The 20866-nt window shown below is 45.3% G+C and overlaps 1 protein-coding gene and 1 non-coding gene across 2 annotated transcripts in view; one reads left to right on the plus strand and one right to left on the minus strand.

The window, feature by feature from the left end:
- Window positions 1-20866, minus strand: part of ALG9 (ALG9 alpha-1,2-mannosyltransferase) — a 79628-nt gene that overhangs the window by 36815 nt on the left and 21947 nt on the right. The window contains exons 9-13 of the mRNA XM_004604683.3: window positions 15095-15217; window positions 11781-11935; window positions 7977-8106; window positions 7023-7170; window positions 5222-5351 (exon numbers count right to left, since the gene is read on the minus strand). Coding sequence (XP_004604740.2) covers window positions 5222-5351; window positions 7023-7170; window positions 7977-8106; window positions 11781-11935; window positions 15095-15217 — 686 coding nt within the window. The remainder of the gene's footprint in view (window positions 1-5221; window positions 5352-7022; window positions 7171-7976; window positions 8107-11780; window positions 11936-15094; window positions 15218-20866) is intronic.
- LOC129403787 (U6 spliceosomal RNA) lies at window positions 308-414 on the plus strand. The gene has a single exon (XR_008629448.1). It is a non-coding gene; the product is annotated as a U6 spliceosomal RNA (small nuclear RNA).

Here is a 20866-nt window from a genome sequence, read left to right on the forward strand (position 1 = left end):
GAGGGCCACACTCCCAACATCAGCACATTAGCATAGAGCACCCCCACAGACACTCATCTCCTTAAGGTCATCAGCACAGAGCACCCCCACAGACACTCCTCTCCTTAGAGGTCAGCACAGAGCACCCCCAAGACACTCCTCTCCTCAGAGGTCAGCACAGAGTACCCCCAAGACACTCCTCTCCTCAGAGGTCAGCACAGAGCACCCCCACAGACACTCCTCTCCTTAGAGGCAAAAGAGTGTAAAGACTTCCACTGGGGCCCACAGGTCCTGTGGCTTAGGAATCATATCTCAAAATAGGACCGAAGTGCTTGCTTCGGCAGCACATATACTAAAATTGGAACGATACAGAGAAGATTAGCATGGCCCCTGCACAAGGATGACACGCAAATTCATGAAGCGTTCCATATTTTTTGATTCAATTAAAAAAAATAGAAAGAATAGGACTGGACAGCAGGTAAGACTTTGCCCCTGACCTAATTCCTTTTTTTAAATTTTTTGTTTTTATTTTTGGGTTTTTCAGGTCATACCTGGCAATGCCCAAGGGTTACTATTAGCTCTGCACTCAGGAATTACCCCTGGCAGTGCTCGGGGGGACCATATGGGATGCTGGGAATTGAACCCAGGTTGGCCACATGGAAGGCAAACGCCCTACCCGCTGTACTATCGTTCCAGCCCCTTAATTCCTTAAGTTTTTACATTTATTTGGGGACCTCCCAGGCAGTGCTCAGGGAGACCAGGGATCACTCATGGTGGTACCAGACCGAATGAGCTAAAGGGCTCGATGCAAGGGCCATAGGCACCAGTGCCCATCTGGTGGTGCTCAGCAACCTTAACACTCAGAGATGCTAATGGGGGCAGGCAGGGATGGGGATCCAACCCAGTTCTCTGAACCTGGTGCTATGTCCCTGGCTCTAAAATTTTTAATTAATTTGAAAGAAGTACTCCATTCAGTTTCTTGGTGGATTCCAATTTTATTCTACTGTCTTATATAGCTAGTTGAGTCTGCTTTGCTTTGATACTCAGTGCTAATATCCATTACTCGGGATTTCTATAGAGAATTCTTTTTCCTCCAATAAGGACTTAAAAAAAGGTAGAAAAAAGGATAAAAAAAGAAAAACAAAGGGTCGGAGCAATAGCACAGTGGGTATGGCATTTGCCTTGCACAGCGGCCAATGCGTGTTTGGTTCCCAGCATCCCCTATGGTACCCCAAGCACCACCAGGAGTAAATCCTGAGTGCCACACCAAGAGTAAATCCTGGGTATTGCCAGGTATGACCCCAAAAAAAGAAAAAAAAAAGAAGAAAAGAAAAGAAAAAGAAGGCAAAAACAAAAGCAAGTGGCCCCTGGTCATTTATGATGATTAATTAAAAAATTACTACTCCAGTATATATAACTCTAAAAATGAAAAATAACTTTTGGAGGGAAGGGGCTCCCCAGAGGAGTTCAGGGACTGGAGTCCGATCCTCGAGATACTCACTGGCGAGGGCTACTCAGCCTGGTCAGGGGTGCAAATCCTGAAGGGCCTTCCCCACAGTGTTTAGGGGCTCACACAGTGTAAGGACAGAACGTGAGCTATTTCCCTAGCCCAGAGAACAACTTTAAAAAAAATGTATATTTAGGGCTGGAGAAATAGTACAGTGGAGTGAAAGTGCCTGCCTTGTGTGCAGCTGATGACAGTTCTATTCCAGCACCACATATGGTCCCTCAAGGGGTCCCTGAGCTGAGAGCCAGGAGTAAGCCCTGAGTACAGCCAGGAGTGGCCCAATCCCCCAACACACACACACACACACACACGTATGTTCAGCACCAATGCCTGATCCCTATAACATCAAAAATTATTAACTACTGCATGAAAACATATATGTAAGTGATATAACATGGTATAAACCACAGTAAAAGCAAAGAGAGAAAGAATATAGGCAATTCTGAAACCATACGTCTTTGAGCTTCAGTTTCCTCAGCTATAAAATGAAGAGATCAGAGACTCCACAATAACTTAAGTTCCCTTCTAAATCCATGATTCTTTTCACTGGCTAAGTGGGAAAAGAAGGAGGAAAGAAAACTAAGCCTGGCGCAGGAGAGACAGTATAGCAGGTAGGGCATTTGTCGTGCACATGGCTGACAGGGGTTCTACCCTTGCCACCCCACATGGCCCCCTGAGCCCACCAAGAGGGATCCCTGAGCAGGAAGCCAGGAGTAAGCCCTAAGCACTGCCAGGTGTGGACCCCCAAAACAAACAAAATAATACGATTTTTTTTTAAATAACTGAATCTACAGTCAGTTCTGTTATAAAATTTCCTTTGAAAATGCAAATTTGTTTCAATAAAAATTGCAGCCCTGCCAGAGCCACTTCCACAAGCTTAGGAGCTGCTTGTTCCTTGTTCAATCAACTGCCTCTGGGCCAAAGCGACAGTACAGCAGGTAGGGTGTTTGCCTGTCACTCGGCCGACCTAGGTTCAATCCCTGGCATCCCATATATCCCCCAAGCATCACCAGGAGTAATTCCTGAGTGCAGAGTCAGAAGTTACCCCCGAGCATCTCTGGGTGTGACCCAGAAAGAAAAAAAAAGTCAACTGCGTCTGACAGTATCTATGTCCTTGGAGCCAGTTAATATATGTGAAACAGTGCGACCATCTCTCCTAGGCACCTGTTTTTCTTTAAGAGGCCGCTGACAAAGTTGGTGAATACTGTGTCTTTAACCCCAATTCCCCTGATTGTGTCCTATACTACTTAATAATTTTAAGAAACTTTATATTATCATGCTATAACAAAATTGTCATTTGGGGGGAAAATTAATCAACAAACAGTTTTATTCTTTCAAATGTAAAAGATGGATGCAAGGCTTCCTATAGGTCTTCTTTAGCATTAAGTCAGTGTCGGAGAAAAGATGTGCAAGTCCGGGGCTGGAGCGACAGCACAGCGGGTAGGGCGTTTGCCTTGTACTCGGCCGACCTGGGTTCGAATCCCAGGATCCCCTATGGTCCCCTGAGCACCGCCAGTAGTAATTCCTGAGTGAAGAGCCAGGAGTAACCCCTGTGCATCGCCGGGTGTGACCCAAAAAAAAGCAAAAAAAAAAAAAAAAAAAAGATGTGCAAGTCCCTTTCCAAACAAATGTTTTCACTACAGATCTATCCTGGACGAGGCTGCTCCCAAATCAGAGAGCACATCTAGAGTCAGACGGATTTCGGGTCCCAAACAAAACCAAAATCCAGAGAAGCCCTGAGCACTGCTGGGTGTGTGTCTCTCCAAAAACAAACTAAGAGTTGCAGAGTATCCCAGGCAAGGTGACCAGGGCCAGAGAGACAACAGAGGGACAACAAAGGGACAAAGGCACTTGTCTTGCATGCGCTCAATCCCAATTTGATCGCCCATACTTCATGTGGTTCTCCAGGCACTACCAGCAGTGACCCCTTGCTCACGGAGGCAAGAGTGAGCCCTGAGCACTGCCAGGTGTGGCCCAAACACCCCACCCAAACAAAAACAAACCAAAAAATTAGGGAACAATAAAATGAATGAGAGATTAAGCAGATTCTAAATCCTCTCACAGGTTCCTTTCTCTCTGATCCCCCTGTTACACCATTATTGGATTAGGAACATTTACGGGAAACTATGTACCAGACTATGGTAAATGTGAGCGAGAACAATCTAATCTCATAACAAGCTTTCAAAACATACACCACTGTTACAAAAAGAAGTTGAAATTAACGCAACAGAGAAGTTCACTAATTTATGCAAGGACACCAGGGTAAGAGACAGAGCTGGGATATGAACTCAGGCCTATTTGATCCTTCCTGATCAAGCGCTTGCAAAGCCTGCTCTCAGGAGAGTATCTGCAGTTGAAATGGAAACCACTAATAACATTCTACCCTGCCCAGGGGCATTTTCATGTGACCCAAGTCAGGCTTCACTTAGAATAAGGAAGCCTGAGAGAAGTACCCAGCAGAACAGCCCTCCCCCCCCCCTCTTCAGGGGACCTGCAGTGTGCAGCTAATGACACCCAGAGCTTATAGCTAAAACTTACAGGCCAAGAGCCACATGCCAGGGGCCAGAGCGATAGTACAGCGGGTAGGGCATTTGCCTTGCATGCGGTCGACCTAGGGTCAATCTCCGGCATCCCATACGGTTCCCCAAGCACCGTCAGGAGTAATTCCTGAGTGCAGAGCCAGGAGGAACCCCTGAGCATCGCTGAGTATGACCCAAAAAAGAAAAAAAAAAAAAAAGAGCCACACACCAAAGTCCTGCGGTCTTCATGAAAGCCTAACTAGACCCAACCCAGGAGACTAGGAGAAGCTTGCGTCACAGGAAAACCAGAAGTCCCGCTGTTCTCGTCGAAGCAAACGAACCCACATGACAAGTGTCTGACATGAGCTCTATCAAATGTTTCTGAAGCAGAGTGCCCAAATGGGTGCTTTTTAATAATTCTGAAAAATGAAAATTCACTGTCTCTGGAAACCAGGAACATCAGGAACATTATCTTTATTGCTCCCATCTTTATTTGTTTGTTTTCTGGGTCACACTCAGCAATGCTCAGGGGTTTTTCCTGGCTTTGCACTCAGGAATCAATCCTGGCAGTGCTCAGGGAACCACATGGGATGTTGGGAATCGAACCTGGGTTAGCCGCGTGCAAGGCAAATGCCCTACCCGCTGTGCTTCCGGTCCAGCCCCTGCTCCTACTTTTTGCCACAAAGATCTGAAACGTGGTGAATGGCTAAAGTGTCCCCTTTCAAAGGCTCAGTCGGAAGCAAAACCCTCACAGGACTTCAATGGATCAGGACAGGTGGGGACAAGAGCACGGCCCTGCAAGACTGCTCTAGGGACCCACTTGGAAAACAGCCTTTCCTGACCATGTTTGCTAAAAACAGAATACACAAGAGCTGCATCAGGGTATGCTTGATAGTTGGAAAGTTCCCCCCCCCCCGCCCCGTATCTTCATGAACCAAAGAATAATGTGGTTCAAATGGAACTAAATAAAACTTTCCCCTTCAGCTTTGAAAATATACTGACTTACTTGTTTTACACTGAAAAATAAAGGAAGGAAGTAATTTGGAAATGAAAGTGATATTGTTCATTCTTTCTCAACAAATGCTGCTATTATCACTCACCCTAAAGAAATCACTTCTAAAGAAAGTCCCATTTTGTCAACATTCTAATATGTATACCCACAGATGATTTGGGGGTGAGGGGGACTCTTCAGAGAAGAGAAACAACAGTCCCTTACATATCTCGATGGCTCCTCCAGGTTCTGGTCATTCATGTCTGTAGGAACAATCCGGGTGGCCAGTGATCCCTCTGCAAAAGGTTTTGGTAACTGGCCCCTGAACTCCGATGGAATGAACTGAAGCTGCCAACTGTCAGAAACACAAATAAGGAGAGAAAGAAAACACAGAGGCTCGTATTGCTAAATGTGCTTGAAGTAAACAAGCCAAAGACAAGTTTCATGTGAAAAACATTTCACTTGAGGAAAAAAATATTTCTGCTAAAACCTCAACCAAGGAGAACTGAGGCAGAGGTCACACTTCAGTCCAAAACTGTTGAGAAATTTTCAACTAAAGGTCTCGACCATTTCACCGACCCGCAGCAGGGGAAATCTGCTGGACCAAAGGGTCGTCCATCACACAAACCAGGAAAGCATGAACGTGTTGTTAGCAATTGTAGTATGGAAAGAGAGGTTTGGCCAAAGTATTAAATAGAAAAAACAGCAAAATGTAAAAACACACCATGAATGGGTGAAGGAACTTTGTTCCTGAGTAATTCTCAAAAGCATTTTGAGATGATACTTTGAAAGAACCATCAAACTCTTTCAAATGCTATAGACTTAGAAAACAAGCTTGTATTTGATGATTAAACGACAGGTATAGGATCCGTACGCGGAAGATACACCGCACTCGAAGCTGCAGAATCCCGCCCTCCATGGCAGCAACATAATAACATGACTCATCTTTGCCTGACCTCCCCTCCCTAGTCCCTAAATAGGACTTGTTCTCTGTTCTCATATTTGAATTCAGCAAATACAAGGAACTCCCTAGCCTATGCTCTCCCAGGCAACAGCAGAGAGCTAAAGAAAGTGGGGCAAGGTCTGAACCCAATTCCCTAGACACCAGGAGACCTTCGGCTGTTGTGGGAGGCCCAACGTTTTTCTATAATACTCAACACTGCCAGGCTCTCGGGGCACTTTTGTTTTACTTATTTATTGTTGTAGCTGGTGTTTGAAAGAATTTTTCTTTTCTTTCTTTTCCACTTTATTTAAATACTGTGGTTTACAAAGTTGTTCAGAGTACAGTTGCAATGGGCATTTGATGTCCCAACACTAATTCCCTCGGCAGACTGAACTTATCCCCATCATGTCCCCATTCTCCCAATCCCCCCCAATGCCTGCCCCTTATAGCAGACACAAAATAATCTATTTTATAATGCTTGTTACATATTAAATGGCTAATGGAATTATTGAGAAATAGTACAGTAAAAGGAAATTTGTGAAAATTGTTATATCTTACTTGAGGATTTGCCAAGCTGTTTGTCATTAGTAGGGCCCTCTGTGTTATTGGTTTTGTCTACTGAGCTTAGATGGCATCTACATTACTTCCTCAGGGGCACTGTTAGGAGCGACTGACACCAGGTAACAATAAAAATGTAAATATGAATTCTTAGGAAGATCCACTACCAGGAGTATAGATGTGGGTGGTAAGGGGCAATACAGAGTGCAAAATTGGTCTCCTGACCACAGCAGTTAACTCAGCAAACACTTTTGGGGAAGATTAAGAAGAAATTGCCCAGGACCGGAGCAATAGTACAGCGGGTAGGGCATTTGCCTTGCATGTGGCTGACCCGGATTTGAGCGCTGGCATCCCATATGGTCCCCCCTAGCACCGCCAGGAGTGATTCCTGAGTGCACAGCCAGAAGTAACCCCTGAGCAACGCTGGGTGTGACCCGAAAAAGAAAAAAAAGAAGAAGAAATTGCCAGAGAATTGCTGCTTTTCACGCCACGATGTGAAACCCTGGGATTTAAATGACAACTTACTTATCAGGCAGGAGGAAGCTGCTGGGAAACCGATACCACTCCTTACCCACACAGACATTCACAGGTCTGCCTTCTGGGACAGTGTGGATGGTTGGGTCGGTAGCGATTCGGTAAAATTCTGGATACAAATCAAGGGGCCCGTGATATCCTGAAGGGAAGAGAGCCAGAGGGGCGTAAGATGAGCTTCTGACATTTCAGCATGATGCATGTTAACGTCTCACTGTAATCCATGTGAAACTTGAGAATGTGACAGCCCACAGCCACTCCGGCAGGAGGCCGGCTCTGCTGGAATAAAATGTCTCTGTAGTTAACGGACATTACAGCAGAGGCCACATCTTGCCCAAAATAATTTTCTTTTTGTCTCTTCTACGTCCTTCCACCCTTTAAACTCCATGTTCTCTGAGTGTATTTTAATATTCTGGATCCAAGTGTTGATTATCAGAAAGGATATAATCACAGTAAATGATCCCCAAATTTGGATCCTTCAGAGTTCCTTAATTCATCCTTTAAAAGGAGAAAGTATCGGGGCCGGAGCAATAGTACAGCAAGTAGAGCGTTTGCCATGAACATGGCCAACCCAAGTTCGATCCCCAGCATCCCACAGGACCCCCGAGCCTGCCAGCTGTAATTCCTGAGTGCAGAGTCAGGAGTAAGCCCTGAGCACTGATGGGTGTGACCCAAAACCCAGAAGGACAAAGTACCCACTGAAATAAAATATCATTAGGAATAAAACCAAGAGAATTAGAGTTAATCACACTGAAAGGAACTCTCAGTCTTCTCTTTAATCCAAAAGTAAAGAAGTTACATCCCGATCATAATATGACATCCACAGGTTATCCCAATTCAAACATTCTCCTCCTAGCTTACACCAAAGTATATTAAATAATACGTATCAAATAGAATCTATTGTAAAAAGCCTCAGGAATATGGGGAAGGTATTCCCAGTGTATTTACCTCTGAATAGTGCCACCGATCGAGAAAAGGAAAGGACCCCAAAGAGGAAGACGGTCCCCAGTGCCAGCCAATTGGACGTGATGGTATAATGCTCTAGGCGGTACCACTGAAACATGAAGTGGTAACATTTCTAGAAGACAAAATAGCCTGCATTGAAAAAACACGCTATACCTTGCAGAATATACATGATCAAAGACACGTGATCAAAGCAAAAAGAGTCTGACTGACGTCTGAGCATTTGCAAACATCTGTGGGGACTCCCCCCAAACCCAGACTGACCCGAATAAGGAAACGTAGCAAACTCTTCTAAGGAAAGCAGATTCATGAAGACTGGCAGTAGGGGCTGGAGCGATAGCACAGCGGATAGGGCATTTGCCTTGCACGCGGCTGACCCGGGTTCTAATCCCAGCATCCCATATGGTCCCCTGAGCACCGCCCGGGGTAATTCCTGAGTGAAGAGCCAGGAGTAACCCCTGTGCATCGCCAGGTGTGACCCCCCCCCCAAAAAAAAAAAAGACTGGCAGTAGATTAGCCCAGTCACAGAGTTGTGAAGAATTTAATCTTCCAAATGCCATAGAAAACTTATTTGTTAATTTTTTTAGTACCTAAAGCCTTAATAATTATTTTTTTAAAAAAACAACTTTTCAACAAAAATGCTCTTCTGGGTAGTTTTGATATATAAAGTTACCTAGTTGGGTTTTTTTGTTTGTTGTTGTTGTTGTTGTTGTTTTTGGGTCAACCCCGGCAACGCACAGGGGTTACTCCTGGCTCTGCACTCAGGAGTTACTCCTGGCGGTGCTCGTAGGATATAGGATGCTGGGAACTGAACCCGGGTTGGCCCCATGCAAGGCAAATGCCCTACCCGCTGTGCTATCACTCCAGCCCCACCAAGTTCTGTTTTGATATGAGGAGGATTAATCTCTATTTCCTTACTGACAAGTTTGCATCAGCATTTTTATAGCAACAAAATACATACTGACAAAACAGGAAGAAAAAAGAACTTGTCACAGATTAGTGGATTATCTGCTGGGCTACTACCCAAATAAAGGGGATGATATTATCACAGCACACACAGATGCATGAATGCTGTTCTGTCTAAGACCCTTCCTAGTAGGTTTACCGAATCCATGCCTTTCCTTCTATCTGGACTGCTTCTAGAGGGTGATGCTATAGCACATGACAAGTCACTGAAGAGACCTATAGTCCTGGGGCACAGCTGGAGGCTCAGTGCCTGCCCTGCCAGCAGGAGCCTCAAGATCCCCAGCACCTCACTGGTATAGTCCTGGAAGCTCTGCTGTCTGGAATCTCTGGATCATAACAAAGTGTGTGATCACCATTACACCGCAGGCAGAGCACTGCGTGAGCACTACAACTAGAGTGAGCAAACTCTCCCCGACACACCCCACCCCCTGGTAGCCAGCATGTGCAGAAGCTGGCAGCTACCACAGCAAAGGGAAAGGGGGGAATGGTTCTGTGCTCCTTCTATCTTTATACAAATCTGTTGTAAAGAAACAATCAAAATACATGAGCAAAGAATTATTTACAAAACTGAAAATGAGAGAGTAGCCCAAATGTTGATATAAATTATATTAGAATATAATTCAGTAACTATTATATAACATAATAGTGTTCTATTATTAAATATAGAACATTACACACTATTAAAATGATGGGCAGCATTATCACTATAAAGTAAAAATTTTAATATATTACTAAATGAGGGATTGGAGCGATAGCATAGCGGGTAAGGCGTTTGCCTTGCACTCAGCCGACCTAGATTCAATTCCTCTATCCCTCTCGAAGAGCCCAGCAAGCTACCGAGAGTATCCTGCCCGCATGGCAGAGCCTGGCAAGCTCCCCGTAGTGTATTTGATATGCCAAAAACAGTAATAACAAGTCTCACAATGGAGACGTTACTGGTGCCCGCTCGAGCAAATCAATGAACAATGGGATGACGGTGCTACAATGCTAGTAAATGAGATATAACATTGTAAGTACATTTATATTATACTTGTAATCAACTCTGACATGTGACAAATACATGTTAGAAAGTGGTTTTGTTGGGATAATGAGATAATTTTTTCTTTTATTTCTTTCCAATCATCTGTAATAATGTTCAATTACTATTATGAGTTTGATTTCTTTTCATTGTCCTGGGCCACAGAGATAGCTCAATGGGCTAAGCACATGATTAGCATAAGAGAGGCCCAAACTTGATCCCCAGCACCACATGGTCTTGAAATACTCCCGGGATCAACCTCCAAGTACAAAGCTGGGCATGGTCCCAAAATAACCAAACAGCAACAATGAATAATACAACTCTCATCCTGACATGGATGTGAGTGAAAAACATGATGCTAAATGGAAGGAGTCCACCACAGAGGGTCGGTGACTCCATTCACACAGACCTCCACACCCAGGGACCCACAGAGATCGAGAGCAGATGAGTGTTGGAGAGATGGGAAGCCGGGGGACAATGGCTAAAAAGTCTGGGTTTCTGACAACAAAGTGGTCTAAAACTGACTGTGGTCATGGTTAAATAATTTTCTGAATAGACCCCCAAACTATGGAATGGTGTACTTTAAATGGGTGAGTTGTATGATATGTGACTTAGAGCTCCACCAATCTGTTAAGGAAAAAACTTATCATCCTAATAATTCTTTTCCAACAACTGCAAATGGTAAGACATCAAGAAAAGGCTGCACAGAGGCTTGTGAGGCCTTAAATATAGAAATCTTGAAGGTCAGCTCTAAGGGAATTGACCCGGAGAGGTTTGAGGCCAGATTACAAAGCATACCAAAGAACTAACTTCCTGATGTTCTCCTAAACAGTCGAGCAAGTTCTATTCTGGTCCCACAGCAGAAGAACCAATATCTGGGTAGCTCAGCTCTGAGGCAGGCCCACAGCAGGTCATAAACTTCTTTCTGTTTGTTTTTGGCTCGGGGCCACACTCATCTGTGCTCAGTTCTCTTCTGGGCGAACTCCTAGGTTTGCTCCCTGGGACCACTCCTGGCAGTGTTGGGGATCCAACCCGGGTTGGCTGCATGCAAAGCAACTGCCTTACCCCCAGAATTTCTTTATTAGTATCTGGATTGCTGTTGATAAGAGAGACAAACTAATACAAAAATTAATGTCACTGTCATTGTCATCCCGTTGCTCATCGATTTGTTTGAGTGGGCACCAGTAACGTCTCTCATTGAGAGACTTATTGTTACTGTTTTGGGCATATCCAATACACACGGGTAGCTTGCCAGGCTCTGCCTCGCGGGCGCGATATTCTCGGTAGCTTGCCGGGCTCTCCGAGAGGGGCGGAGGAATCGAACTCGGGTTGGCCGCGTGAAAGGCGAACGCCCAACTGCTGTGCTATCGCTCCAGCCACAGAAATTAAATACTGCAAGCATATAATTAGCAAGTTAAGAGCATGATCACCAGCTAGGCAATCAATGCATAAAGCTTTAATAACATGACCTGAAATCTGGTTGAATGTATGGATAACATGTCTGACTTAGGCGAAAGTTTTCCTGAAATGCACCTTAAGGCTTTTTAAACAATTTCACAAGTGAAGCAGAGGGACCAGTACAGGGGCAGGGCACTTGCCTTACATGCAGCTGACCAGAGACTGACCTCCAGCACCCCATATGGTCCCCCAAGCACCACCAGGAGTAGGCCCTGAGCACAGAGGCAGGAATAAGCCCTGAGTCCTGAGCACGGTCAGGTGTGACCCAAGAATAAAAACAACAAACAAACGAACAACAACAAAGAGTGAAGCCAGATGAAGCACTTTGACATTCCCCTGCAACTTACCTGAAGTGCAGAAAGAGCCACAGCACCACAGAGACATATAAGTGGGTACACAGGGAAAAGAAATCTCTCCTCTTTGTGAGGCTGGATGAAGAAAATCAGAAACCAGATATACATTGGAGCCAAGGTAAGCCAATATGGGTGGCCTAAATTCTGAACTGCAAGACACACACACAAAAAAAATCCACATTTCACCATCATAGAACAAAACAACATATTTAGTTTCAGCCCTCCGGATCTCAGACTTGGGAGTATGCCCTACACACCCCATAAAATGTTACGACTCTTGTATTCACACTTTCTTCCATGCCATAAAGGAGTCAAGTAGAAAGAGGAAAACAGGCTCCTCTCAGCTCGCGCCCACAGGAATGAACATCTGAAAAGACTCACAATACAAATTTTCTCTGCTAATTTTTAGGTCTGAGAAAACTATTATCATTCGCTTACGTGAAAGGGATTTTTTGGGTTTTTTAAAGCATTTTCAGACCCGAAAAAAACAATTCATGCCAAATAGAAATGATCTACTTTCAAATAACAGGGGAATCGGTATTGGATTTGGCTGGAACATGAAAGTCAGGTAAAGGAGTAACAGAGTTGAATAATTCCTACAATGCATGAAACAAAGAAGCAAAACCCTTATCTTTATTTTATTTATTTATTTATTTTTGCTTTGGAGATGTTTCACACTTGGAGATGTTCAGGGGTTAGCTACTCCTGGCGCTGCACTCGGGAATTACTCCTGGCAGTGCTCGAGGGACCACTCGGGATGCTGGGGATGGAGCCCAGGTTGGTCACGTGGGAAGCAAATGCCCTATCCATTGTATTATGGCTTGGGTCCCACAAACCCTTATCTTTAGTGGCTCCTTCCACTAACTCTAAAGAGTCCTGAGATTAACTACAAGTATAACATAAACTCGCTTCTGGGATTTGATTTCAATTTCTATGTTGGTTAGTATATCAATGTTCTCTCTTATACACTAATTGGTCTGTTCATATATTTATAGATCCAAGGAGCAAAAAAAATTTTTTTCTCAACCTACGTCTGGTTATTAGTCAAGCCATACGTACATGACAAAGTATTTTAAGGACTATAAAAACCAAGTAAAATAAAAACCAAGTATTTATTATAAACACTATGAAAACCATTGTTTTTAATGAAGAAATTTTATTTAGGAAATATGAGAGAGAAGAGGAGGGGCTGGAGTGATAGTATAGTGGGTAGGGCATTTGCCTTGCACGCAGCAGACCAAGGTTCAATTCCCAGCATCCCATATGGTCCCCCAAGCACTGCCAGGAGTAATTCCTGAGTGCAGAGCCAGGAGTGACCCCTATGTATCGCCGGGTATGACTCAAAAAGAAAAAAGAAAAAGAAAAGAAAAAGAGAGAGAAGAGAAAAAAGGAAACCCAATAAGGTTTAAAAAAATAATAAAGAGGGGGCTGGAGGGATAGCACAGCGGGTAGGGCGTTTGCCTTGCACGCGGCCGACCCGGGTTCAAATCCCAGCATCCCATATGGTCCCCTGAGCACCGCCAGGGGTAATTCCTGAGTGCAGAGCCAGGAGTAACCCCTGTGCATTGCCAGGTGTGACCCAAAAAAGCAAAAAAAAAAATAATAATAATAATAATAATAATAATAATAATAAAGAAATTAGACACCCCAAGTTGGAATATGGGTGACTCCAGAATGAGAACATACATACAGAACATTCTTCAAGGAATTATACTGTGATCCCAAATTAGAACCAAACTGTATGTACAGCATGAGGAAGAATTAAGGTAGTTAAATGAACCCTAAAACCCAAGCACCTGCTGGGATGTTGCTGCGGTCAGTACATGAACTGACCACAGGGAAGGCTGAGTCCTTCCATCTAGTGGAGAAGGTAAACCAGCACAAAGGTTGACAGACAGCACCCCCTGGTGGCGATTATGTTTACAATGAGCGGGTCCAGATGAAAAAGCTCAGGATTCTAGTCAAGACCTGAGGGGGCCCAGTGGGCAGGGTGTTTGTCTTTCAAGCAGACGACTGGAGTTTGATGCCTGGCATCCCATATGGTCCCAGCATTGCCAGGAGTAATTTCTTTTTTTTTTTTAATTTTATTTTTTTATTAGTTTATTTTTAATTAGAGAGTCATCGTGAGGGTACAGTTACAGATCCATACATCTTTGTGCTCATGTTTCCCCCATACAAAGTTCGATAACCCATCCCTTCACCAGTGCCCATTCTCTACCACCAGTAAACCCAACATCCCTCCCCCCCTCCCCAGTCCCGTCTCCCCCCACCCCACCCTGCCACTATGGCAAGGTATTCCCTTTTGTTCTCTCTCTCTGATTAGGTGTTGTGGTTTGCAGTAAAGGTGTTGAGTGGCCATTGTGTTCAGTCTCTAGTCTGTATTCGGCCCACATCACCCTTCCCTCACATGACCTCCAACCACATTTTACTTGGTGGTCCCTTCCCTGAGTTACCCAGAATGAGAGACCAGCCTCCAAGCCATGGAGACAACTGCCAGGAGTAATTTCTGAGTGCAGAGCCAGGAGCAATCCCTGAGCATCACCGGGTGTGACCCAAAAATATAAATAAATGAAGTACTCTTTACTGTGTTTCCATTAAAAAAATAAATCTAAAAAAAAATCTGAAATTATCTGTATCTTTAAACAATTAAAAAAATTTGGGGCTGTGATAGTACAGTGGGTAGGGAATTTGCCTTGCACACAGCTGACCCAGGTTTGATCCATGGCATCCCCTCTGGTCACCTTGGGCATTACTTAAACATCACCGGTGTGACCCAAAAAACAAAAACATAAATAAAATTTTAAAAATTCTCAGAATACAGGGGCCGTAAAGACAGTAGAGACAGAATGGGTAGTCAACCCGGGTTCAATCAATCCCCAGCACCCCATATATCTTCAGAGCCCCACCAGGAGTAATTCCTGAGCATAGAACTAGGAGTAACTCCTGAGTATCACTGGGTATGCTTCCCCACACACACCAAAGAAAAAAAACAATAATTTTATTAAAATAAATTTTTTTTGCCTCCCCCATTCTGTCCTCCCCCATCCTGCTCTATAAATTATGCTGACTTCCTCACTTGAAATTCTCCCTCTGTCACTTATATTTGCAGTTATTAACCAAATCATAGGTTGTTTGGTTTTGGTGGGGACAGAGGATGTGTATGTGTGTGTGTGTGTGTGTGTGTGTGTGTGTGTGTGTGTGTGTGTGAGAGAGAGAGAGAGAGAGAGAGAGAGAGACAGATCCCAACTCCGGCATACACACTATTCCTTACTTTTCCCTCTTCACCAACTTACCATCATGCCACTCACCGTGAAAGCTCTGTAGTAGGTATTCCATAAGGTAGGTCAGTGGCAAAACAAAAAGAGCCAAAGCAAAGGCTATATTGAAATTCAGAAATCCATTAATTAAATAGAAGTACCAGGGTTCCGTGCCTAAAGGAGAGAAAAGGAGATGAAGAATCAGTAGTCAATGTCGCCAAAAGCCATTGTGGGGCTCAACACATTTTCTTGGTTCAAAGAGGACTAATGAGTCACAAACTCACTTTCTTTACCTGCTTAGTCACACATGGGAAGACAGGAGCAGAAGATGGCAAGAAAATGGGATTGGCCATGATTTAGACAGAAACCAAATTTCAAACGTTTGTTCATATAGTGATCCACAGAGGGAGTATTGATCACTGTTGTTCCTCTATTAATCACTGTATCTGGCCCAAACTGCCAAGCTCGAATGGACTAATACTTTTTGTTTTGCTTTATTTTGGTGGAGGAGAGGGGTCCCAGGACTCTGGTTCTGTGTTGAGGATAGAACATTTCAGTATTTAAAACAGTTTAGTGTGATATTGTGATGTATAATAAATACATAAATACAAGTATTTTTGCTGTGTCCCTATTCCTGGCTTACAGAACTCTGAAAATTCTTGGAATTCCCTGAGTGATGAAAAGGATGAAGGTGTCTCTTGGTGTTTACTTAGGCAAAATGTGGAAGGCCCAACATAATCAAAGGGTAGGGACTGGTTGTCAGGGGAACCCAGCTGGAAGCCACAGTTCCTCTGTCCTTCCCTCCACTCTTCCAGGAGGGGGCTGGGGGCTGGAATGAGTTCTGTCGCCAATGATGTCATCAGACAAGCCTAGGAAAATAAGCCTCCCTGAAAAACCACCAAGAAAACTGGTCTATGGAACTGAGCTTACCACGGAGGAGCAGGGACAGGATCTGAGGCAGGAGGCACTCAGGGTGTGGTGTTGGAATGCTGCATGCATGCAACCCTAACGCTAACATTATTGCCAACCACGGTGCCTAAAATATATTTTTCAATAAACAGAAAACAAAGTCAGGGTTTGGGGAGTGTCTGGACTGGGGAGCAGGGTGGAGAAGCTGGAAGCGCCACCCGAAGCTCCTTGCCCAGTGCCTCTGTATCTCTGCCAATGGGCCACGCACCTGTCTCCTGGATAATAAACAATCACGGATAAAGGCTTCTCTGGGTTCTGAGAGCCACGACAGCAAATGAACTGAAACACCCCCGGGTGGAGGCTGTAAGAAACTCCAATCTCCGGCAGGCTGGTCAGAAGCACAGGTGACAATCTGAACTTACAAGTTGCAATCAGTGTTGCTACAGCATCTGCTGTGAGGGCTGGGGAAGGGGTGGGCGACTTCAGGGGAAGAGCCCAGAGCCTTTGGGACTGGATGCTACCTCTGGGCAGACAGTGTCAGAGCTAACGGTCTGGTGACACGGGGAAACAGTACGCTGCACTGAAGAATATGGCGGTGTGCCACTAAGACTATCAAAACGCCATTCTGACATGACGATCCTCCTCACAGTCTAACACACAATTAAGTGATGAGAGAGGGGGCTGGGGGAGAGAGGAGAGAGAGAGACAGACAGACAGATAGAGAGACAGACAGAGAGAGAGAATGCTAATGCTAGTCTTGGACTAGGATTACGGATACTCCTGTACGCGGGAGGCCCATGCTCCATCTCTGCCACATGTCTCCTGGAGCACAAGAGGAGGGAAGAAAGATGCCTTGAGTACCACCAGGTCCACAGATAAAGCAAACCAAAAAAAAAGATATTCTTTTATGACAAATAATTGGTCTGCACTAGTCATGGCTCTGTCATTGTCTCCTTACCCGTTTATTCCATCTTTTTTATTAGCATTCTAATTTTCTCCTGTTTATTCCAATAACATTCTACTACCTTTCCCACTGAGATGCTTAACCACAGTCCTGCAGTCACACAGGGATGGACCAAGAATCAGCCATGGGTTTTCCCTAGGCAAACAGGGCTCAGAGACCCCGAGCCCTGCTCAGAAGCGTTGGGGGTTCCGAGTGAAACAAAAATGAAAACACAAGCCTCCCTCACACTCTTTTGATTCTTTCACTCAAAATCCTTAAGCCCATGAGAAGGAGCAGGTTTGCTGTCGGCGCCTCCCGTGTGTGATGACTTCCGCAGGTTTTAATTATGGCAGAGTGTTCTGATACCCGTCTTGCCCCCGAGCCCCCGCCAGCAATTTGCTGCAATCAGTGTTGCTTAAAAGGGTAATCAGAAGGCAGAGGAGTAGTTAGAAAACCCTGGCATTTCTGCAGCTTGCACAGCAAAGTAAGATTAGAAACCAAACTCAGAATGCTGCAGACATTTAGGGTCACTGGGCGAGGGGTGGTGGGGACACACAGGAAGGACTCAAGTGCTACTGTGGGTCTTCACTGAGGACCGCTCCCTTCTGAAGTCTAAATTCAGTGATCAGGACCCTTGTGGCCGAGAGGGTCCATCCCAAACCAAGCTCACGAGGAAAATTCAGAGTGGAACTTTTTTACCCCGACATTTAAGCATTTATTTATTTTTTACATTTTTTTTTAAAAAATTTTAATGAATCACCGTGAGATACAGTTACAAACTTAAAAACTTTCATGATTGTGTTTCAGTCAAACAATGTTCAAGTACCCATCCCTCCACCAGTGCCATTCTCTACCACCAATATTTTGGAAAGCCAATCTCATGTGCTAGGGGAAAAGGAACTTTCTTTATGGACCACCTTTTGGGTTACGGAAGACTCAAGGATGGTTTTGTTTTCAAAACTAATCTTCGTTCCCTGGAATTCATCACTTCTTGGCTTTTTGGTTAATATGGGTTTTAATTAATATTTTATGGCAAATTCCCTAAATGGAATGTGGAAAAGTCTCACAAGCAGTGTTCAGTCACAGGACCACCAGGGACCCCCTCCTCCAGGCAGTGCCCCATGCTAGGCCCTCAACTCCAGCCTTCTGAGCTATCTCCCAGCCCCAGAAGTGAGTCCTTCAGGAGTCCAGTTTCCAGAAAGGTAAGTTCTATCCAGTCCCTCCTACCCTCCACTGTGGAAGCAATCGACAAACCCTGGCCTGCTTCTTTCCCGTTCACCAGTTCTCAATATCTCAATTTAAAGAAGAACCAGGAAGCAGACAGAGAGAATAAGGGTCCCCTCTCACCTCAACTATTACAGATGCTATACTAGTTTCAACAGGAAAAATAAAAGCCTCTTTCTCTTTGTTATTTGCAAATACGTATTGGTGGGTTTTTGTTTTTCAGGGCTACTCTTAGTTTCCTCAATATATCTGTCTCTACTGCAAGTTTCAATACCCTCCTGTTAGTGCGATCTTCTTACTCTAAGACATGGGATGGAGAGCATGAAGTTGGCAAGTGAAATCATCGCTATGTGTTAGGCGCTTAGATCAACTGGTCATCGAGACAGGGAGCATTTTGTAATAGGTGGTTCCTTCCCTGAAGGATGGAGCAAAAACTAGGGGATAAGTCAGGAGTGGAAAGGTTCAACAGTCTTAAAAACAAGGGCAAGAGGGAAAAATACTAGCGAATTTCTAGCAATGCCCTGTCCTCCTTGAGGGGTACCTGCTTTAGAAGTGGAAAGAGTCAAAGCCCTTCTCTCTTGCCTGGAGATATTCAAGATATTCAACTCAACTGCTCAGCAAGTATCTGGGCTGAGCCCCTAAGCAAAGATGCGTCAGAATGAGGCGCTCAACCTGTAGCTGGTGCAAAGTGGAAGGTGAAAGGAAGGTGGCAGCAGTGCCTCTAAGCTCAGTTCTTTTCATTCAGAGGAGCCAATGGGAGGTTTGGAAGAGCGAAAACCAAGAAGCATGTTTACCGCTCTGCAGATTGAATAAAGGGGAACAATTTTAGAAAGCTAGAACTTTGTAGGACATTAGAAACAAAATAAGAAAAAAATCATCCTTGTAAATGTTAAATTGGCCTCCAAGAAAGGGAAAAGGCACCAAGGTTCCACAGAAAGACTAAAAGGAGCAATGGTTCTGTAACACTTGTGCGTGGCTGGGAGGGCTGCCGGCCACAGGACTCCACTGGCTTCCTCTGGGGCTTCAAGAAGGGAACCTGGGCCCCTTTAACACAGGGCACTCTGAATTTCCCACCTAGGGATCTGGAAAATGTGGTGGGCTGTGAAATAGGGATCATTCCTAAGTGTCTATGTGGCCCCTTCATGTAGACCCACTTATTTGTTTAGATCCTCTGTTATTTTTTTTTGGATGCTGTTATTTTGTGGAAATTGTTGTTTGTTTTGTTTTGTCTCCAGTTTTTGGGCCATGCCTGGCAGTACTCAGGGCTCACTGCTGACTCAGTGCTCAGGGATCATTGCTGACAGTGCTCTGGGAACCACATGAGGTTCCCGGGAATCAAACCAGGGTTGGCTGCACGCAAGGCAAACATCCTATCCACCATCCTATAGCTCTGACCCCTATTTTGGGGGGCGGGGGGGTCATACTCAAGAGTGCTCAGGGAACTCCACCCAGTGGTGGTTCCTGGTGGTGTTCAGGGAGCCAGGAGACCCTAGGGGTTGAACCCTGGTTCCCATTTACAATGTCCTTTGACCTCTCCCCCGACCCCCACTGTTATTTCTCGGGCAAGAGAGAGTGTTTCTTCTCCATCCTGCCTGTGACTCTTCCCCGGGGAGCACCGCCCTGCACTCCCCATACCACTCCCCTTCCCTGCAATAACGTCTGCCAGATCCAAACGCTACCAGGGTAAGAGGCAAAGTCCGTGCCAAGACCAGTGGCTTTCTCTTTCGCAACGCTCACTTGCACCGCTGGTCTCTGACGGGGGGAGGCCAGCCCGCAGCCTTTCAGTCTGTGGCCTGCGCTGCTTCTCCACAGGCTGAGTGTTCGTGACCTCCACCAAGCATTTTCACTTTGCTCCACAAGGGTCTAGGGTGGTGGTCCCCTGGAGAACAGCAGGAGGCGCTGCCAGTGGAGCCCTACAAGGGGCTCCCGCTGACAGTCAAGGCCAGCTGCTCCCCACTGTGTCGATGGGGCTGCTCCTGCCATGGGGCCTACTACCACCCCCACTAACTGGGCTGCTGAATCGAGTCCAACACCAGGCCTGTGCCAGAGCTGTGTTCAGCGGGCAAGTACCTCTCCACTGCGGCCGTGGGTCGGACTTTGTGGCAAGTTCCTGGCCAGCCTCTCATCGGTTCCCTTTGCAGTGAATAAGGACGGAAAGAACCTCCCTCGCCTTGCTCCCTCACAAGATGACGTGGGGCAAGTTCTCTGGTGCGAGCAAGCGACCAACGAACAGAAGTTGTTGTAATGGGGAATTATGAAAAAGTACTCCTTGTCTTTCCCCCACGTTCTTGGGCAAGTTCAGCTCTGGAACAGGCCCTGAATACCGGCGACTGGGCCAAGAAAGTGTCAAGGTCCCTTGGCAAGCAGGGAGCACGAAGCAGGCACACTGAGAGGGTTCCGAGTTTGAATGGCTCCTGCTTATGCTTTTACCATTTCCACCTAAAAGTCAGCTCAAGCTGTAAAGAATACTTACAGTTTTAAAACATTGAATTCAATATTTAATCCTTTTGTCTCAGCACTCTCTATACCAGACATCTAACTTGTCTAAAATGTTTGCCTTGCTGGTATCACTAAGCGAACTCCTGCTCTTCCTCCCTGACTCACTTTAAAGATCACCACCTCCAGGGGCTGGAGCAATAGCACAGCGGGTAGGGCGTTTACCGTGCACGTGGCTGACCCGGGTTCGGTTCCCAGCATCCCATATGGTCCCCTGAGCACCACCAGGGGTAATTCCCAAGTGCAGAGCC

The sequence above is a fragment of the Sorex araneus genome, chromosome 3 (genome assembly GCF_027595985.1).
Source record: "Sorex araneus isolate mSorAra2 chromosome 3, mSorAra2.pri, whole genome shotgun sequence".
Classification (NCBI taxonomy): domain Eukaryota; kingdom Metazoa; phylum Chordata; class Mammalia; order Eulipotyphla; family Soricidae; genus Sorex; species Sorex araneus.